The sequence below is a fragment of the Crocuta crocuta genome, unplaced genomic scaffold (genome assembly GCF_008692635.1).
Source record: "Crocuta crocuta isolate KB4526 unplaced genomic scaffold, BGI_CrCroc_1.0 scaffold64, whole genome shotgun sequence".
Classification (NCBI taxonomy): domain Eukaryota; kingdom Metazoa; phylum Chordata; class Mammalia; order Carnivora; family Hyaenidae; genus Crocuta; species Crocuta crocuta.
In genome coordinates this window covers 11,829,193-11,833,866 of record NW_027530640.1, presented here as the reverse complement: position 1 = coordinate 11,833,866, position 4,674 = coordinate 11,829,193, and the positions used below count along the sequence as shown (strand labels likewise).

Genomic DNA, 4,674 nt, shown 5'->3' with positions numbered 1-4,674 from the left:
TATTATTTATATTTGAGAGAGAGAGAGAGAGAGAGAGGGAGGGAGAGAGAGAGGGAGAGAGAGAGAGAGAGAGAGAGAGAAAGGAGGGAAAGAATCCCAAGAAGGTTCATGCTGTCAGGGCAGAGCCCAACATAGGGCTCAATCCCACAAACTGTGAGGTCATGTCCTGAGCTGGTATCAAGAGTTGGATGCCCAACCAACTGAGCCACTCAAGTGCCTCTCAGCATGATGTTTTTAAGGTTCATCCATATTGGTAGTACACATCAGTACTCCCTTTTTAATGACATACAATATTCAATTGTATGGACATGCACTCTATCCCTTAATCAGCTGGAGGGCATTTGGAATGTTACCACTTTTTGGTTATTACAGCTACTGCTTCTATGAACATTCATGTACAAGTTTTTCTGTGGACATGTTTTCATTTCCCTTGGATATAAACCAATGATTGTATATAGGTTCCAATTTCTCCACAACCTCAACACTTATTATTTGACTTTCTGATTTTCCCCATCCTAGAAGGTGTAAAGTGTTAGTTCATTACGGATGTGATGTCCATCTCCCTGTTGACTAATGAATGATACTGAGCATCTTTACCATGTGCTTATTGGCCACCTGTACATTCTCTTTAGAGAAAAGTCTATGCAGATCCTTTAGTCATTAAAAACAGAAATGGGTTATTTATCTTTTAATACTGTTGAGTTATAAATTTTTTTATATATTTAGAATAAATTTCCTTATGAGCGATGACTTGCACAAATTTTCTCTTATTCTCTTCCTTTTTTTAAATTATTTTTCTTTTTTAAAAAAAAATTTTTTTTAATGTTTTATTTATTTCTAGGAGAGAGAGAGAGACAGCGTGAGCAGGGGAGGGTCAGAGAGAGAGGGAGTCACAGACTGAAACAGGCTCCAGGCTCTGAGCTGGCAGTCAGCACAGAGGCCGACGCGGGGCTCGAACCCACGAACCGCGAGATCATGACCTAAGCGAAAGTCGGACGCTTAACCGACTAAGCCACCCAGGCGCCCCTAAATTATCTTTTTCTTAATGGTATGATTTGCAGCACCTAAATTAGACTTCATTAAAATGTAAAATCACCTAGTTTTTTCTTATATTTTGATTTTTATATTGACTGCTTTTTAAAAAAATTTTTAAGCTTTATTTATTTTTGAGAGTGAGACAGAGACAGACAGCATGCGAGCAGGGGAAAGGCAGATATAGAATCTGAAACAGGCTCTAGGCTCTGAGCTGTCAGCACAGAGCCCGATGTGGGGATTAACCCACGAACTGTGAGATCATGACCTGAGCCGAAGTTAGACGCTTAACCGACTGAGCCACCTAGGTGCCCCTTACCTAGTTTTTCTTTTATTGCTTATCCTTTGAGGGAGTTTTATTTAACTCTCTAAGATAATTTTTCTGAGAAAGGAATGTGATAATACTATGCAGAGCAAAGGCAAATTATTACTTCAGCACACTGAAGACAACTTCAAAAATGAATTCTAGGCCTCAGACTTTAAGCACTTTTAATGAAAAGATCAGCCACTCTCAACTCTGAGGTATTCTGCTGAAATAAAATCACTTTTTCAACTGAAAGACCACATTGATGCAGGTGGACTGTATGATACCATGAATGACAAAACTAATGTCAAAAAACTTGAGAATGAGTTCACTCTGGAAACCACCGTGAGTCTTTCACTAGATTCTTCTCTAAAGTAGTTTGCAATTTCTACTCCACTCACCCAAAATAACTATTATGATGCTTAACTGAGATATAAGTACTTGGCCTATCCTGTTTGATATCAAACACTATAGTTACTCATACGGGACCAATCTGAACACAAAAATGGGATTTTTCATCACAAGTACTCCTTTTATCATTTATACCACCTATCTGGCTTTTTAAAAAGTATGTATGTATGTATGTATGTATTAATTTTTATTTTTTAGTATTTTTATTTTTGAGAGAGAGCACTTACACTAGAGCAGGGAAGAGGCAGAGAGAGGGAAACAAAGGATATGAAGCAGGCTCTGTGCTAATAGCAGAGGGTCTGATGCCAGGCTCAGTATCACAAATCTCAAGATCATGACGTGAGCCCAAGTCAGACACCTAACTGACTGAGCCATCCAGGCACCCCTCATCTGTTTTATATGCAAGACAATCTCTGGAAAAGAGCTTTGCTTTAATTTTTAAAAAAAAATTTTTTTCATTTTTGAGAGAGAGACAGAGTACAAGCAGGAAAGGGGCAGAGAGAGATGGAGACACAGAAACCGAAGCAGGCTCCAGGCTCTGAGCTATTAGCACAGAGCCCGATATGCGGCTTGAACCCACGAACCAGAACATCATGACCTGAGCTGAAGTCAGACACTTAACCAACTGAGCCACTGAGGAGGCCGAGGCCTTGCTTTCATTCTTAAGTTTAGCAAGCCAAAATCAACATTCTTTTTTTTTTTTTAATGGTTATTTATTTTGAGAGAGAGGGAGAGAGAGAAAGAGAGTGAGAGCGTGCATATGCAGGGGAGGGGCACAGAGAGAGGTGAAGAGAGAATCATCAGCAAGTTCTGTGCTGTCACTGCAGAGCCTAACATAGGGCTTGATTCCACAAATCATAAGATGACCTGAGCCGAAATCAAGAGTTGGATGGTTAACCAACCAAATCACTCACGCATCCTAAAACCAAAATTCTTAAGCAAAATCAGGAAATTTAAACAAAATCAGGAAATTTTAAACATAAGCTAATATAACTTCATTTATTTTTTGTCTTAATGTATATACTTGTCTTACAAAATTGTTTTCAAGTATGCTCTTTTCGCCTATTTGTTAAATATTACACTTGTCAATTAGTTTTATGTCATAAAGTACAGTTTGGTTCAAATATCCTTTTAGGGACACCTGGTTGGTTCAGTTGGTTGAGTGCCTGACTTTGGCTCAGGTCATGATCTCACTGTGAATTTGAGCCCCATATCAGGCTTGCTGCTGTCAATGTGGAGCCTGCTTTGGATGCTTTGTCCTCTCTCTCTGTCCCCCTCCTCAATATATCTTTTTTTTTTTTTTTTTTTATTTTTTTTTTATTTCTAGGAGAGAGAGAGAGACAGCATGAGCAGGGGAGGGTCAGAGAGAGAGGGAGTCACAGACTGAAACAGGCTCCAGGCTCTGAGCTGGCAGTCAGCACAGAGCCCGACGCGGGGCTCGAACCCATGAACCGCGAGATCGTGACCTAAGCGAAAGTCGGACGCTTAACCGACTAAGCCACCCAGGCGCCCCCCAATATATCCTCTTTTTAAACAAATCTAGAACAAAAGGAAAATTATTATATAACATGTATGATAAGGCCTAATAAATTATTTTAGACAGGATTAAACAGATAAATTGGACATAAGAAATAAACAAATTGTAACTGTCTTCTCAAGTATGAGCCAGGGGAAGCACAAAGACAGACGGACAGACAGACAGATACACACACACACACACACACACACACACACACACACACACACACCCCACTATCCCCCCTCATCCTTAGGATTATCTTAAAGAGTAACAGCTATTTGTAAGTAAAAGCTCAAATATTGTACCCCAGGAAAATACCAAGAAGGGTTGAAGAATAGGTAGGAAGAGCCAGAACAACTACACAGACAATATTTGGCAGAAAAGGTTCAAAAATTTCAAAATGAATACTATAAAAATTGATGAGATAAACATAGAACTGACTCTTTCATGGAGAAGTAAGTGTAAACACTGCCTCTTCCCTACAGCATAATTATCTCTTCACACAAAATAACCTTGAGAGAGATCTATTCATCGGTCCCAGATTTCCCCAGAGGCAGGCAGATGGTTATGCAGTTACACTTCATCATTCCTTTTATTTTTATTTTTTAAGTAATCTGTACACTCAACATAAGGCTGGAACTCACAGCCCTGAGATCAAGAGTTTCATGCTCTACTAAGTTAACCAGCCAGGAGCCACTTTATCATTCCTTTTAAATACTTACTATCATCTCCAACAGGACCTGCTGAACACTGTGCTGGGGGGTCCCGTGCCAGGTCATTCAATTCCTTAAAAAAATAGAAAGAAAGGAAATACATTCAATATAAACATAACATTTACCAATTAATAAAAATTTCACTCATACCAATATTCTCTATTCCACTAGTGAAGCTGTTTTTGGAACAATCCTTCAAAGTCAGAGGACAGATTTGTGAATCTTTAGGTTAAGTTATTTTGGATTCTTGAATACAATTGAATACAAATGTATGTTTAAAAAGTGAATCATTTTTGCTTTGTTCAGAGTTTAGTAAGTAAATATAAGGGAAATAAACATGTATTATATACTAAAGAGATACAAAAACTTTTAAAGTAAAAACTTAATTTACTAGTTTTCAAAAAAGAAGTTTCAATACCAGTTTTTGTACCTCAAAACTATTAGGTTACGCTTGGACAAGCTCTGGAAGTCATAAATATTTCAAATGATATGGGATCATCTGAGAAGGTGACAGGTTTTCAGCTGATAATGGACTACCAGGGTTTCAAAGGCAGTTGAAAAAATTTAAAAAGGGATATAATGAAAAGGTTGGATATATTAGAAAGGCTAACATAAGAAAGCTTGTCATAAAATTTTGTAATCAGAGACAGATCTACCTGTAGTAATGCTCTACAACCAGATGCCAGCTTCTTGGC

The 4,674-nt window shown here is 38.3% G+C and overlaps 1 protein-coding gene across 2 annotated transcripts in view; it reads right to left on the bottom strand.

The window, feature by feature from the left end:
• The window catches only part of UBE2D2 (ubiquitin conjugating enzyme E2 D2), a 17,134-nt gene extending 13,078 nt beyond the window's left edge, over window positions 1-4,056 (bottom strand). The window contains exon 1 of one of the 2 annotated variants that reach the window (XM_077768752.1): window positions 3,989-4,056. Coding sequence is in view for 1 of the 2 variants with exons in the window: in XM_077768751.1 (XP_077624877.1) it covers window position 3,989 (1 nt within the window). In the remaining variant the exon portion in view is untranslated. The remainder of the gene's footprint in view (window positions 1-3,988) is intronic. The other variant, XM_077768751.1, reaches the window with a different exon arrangement.
• Between the last annotated feature and the right edge of the window lie 618 nt (window positions 4,057-4,674).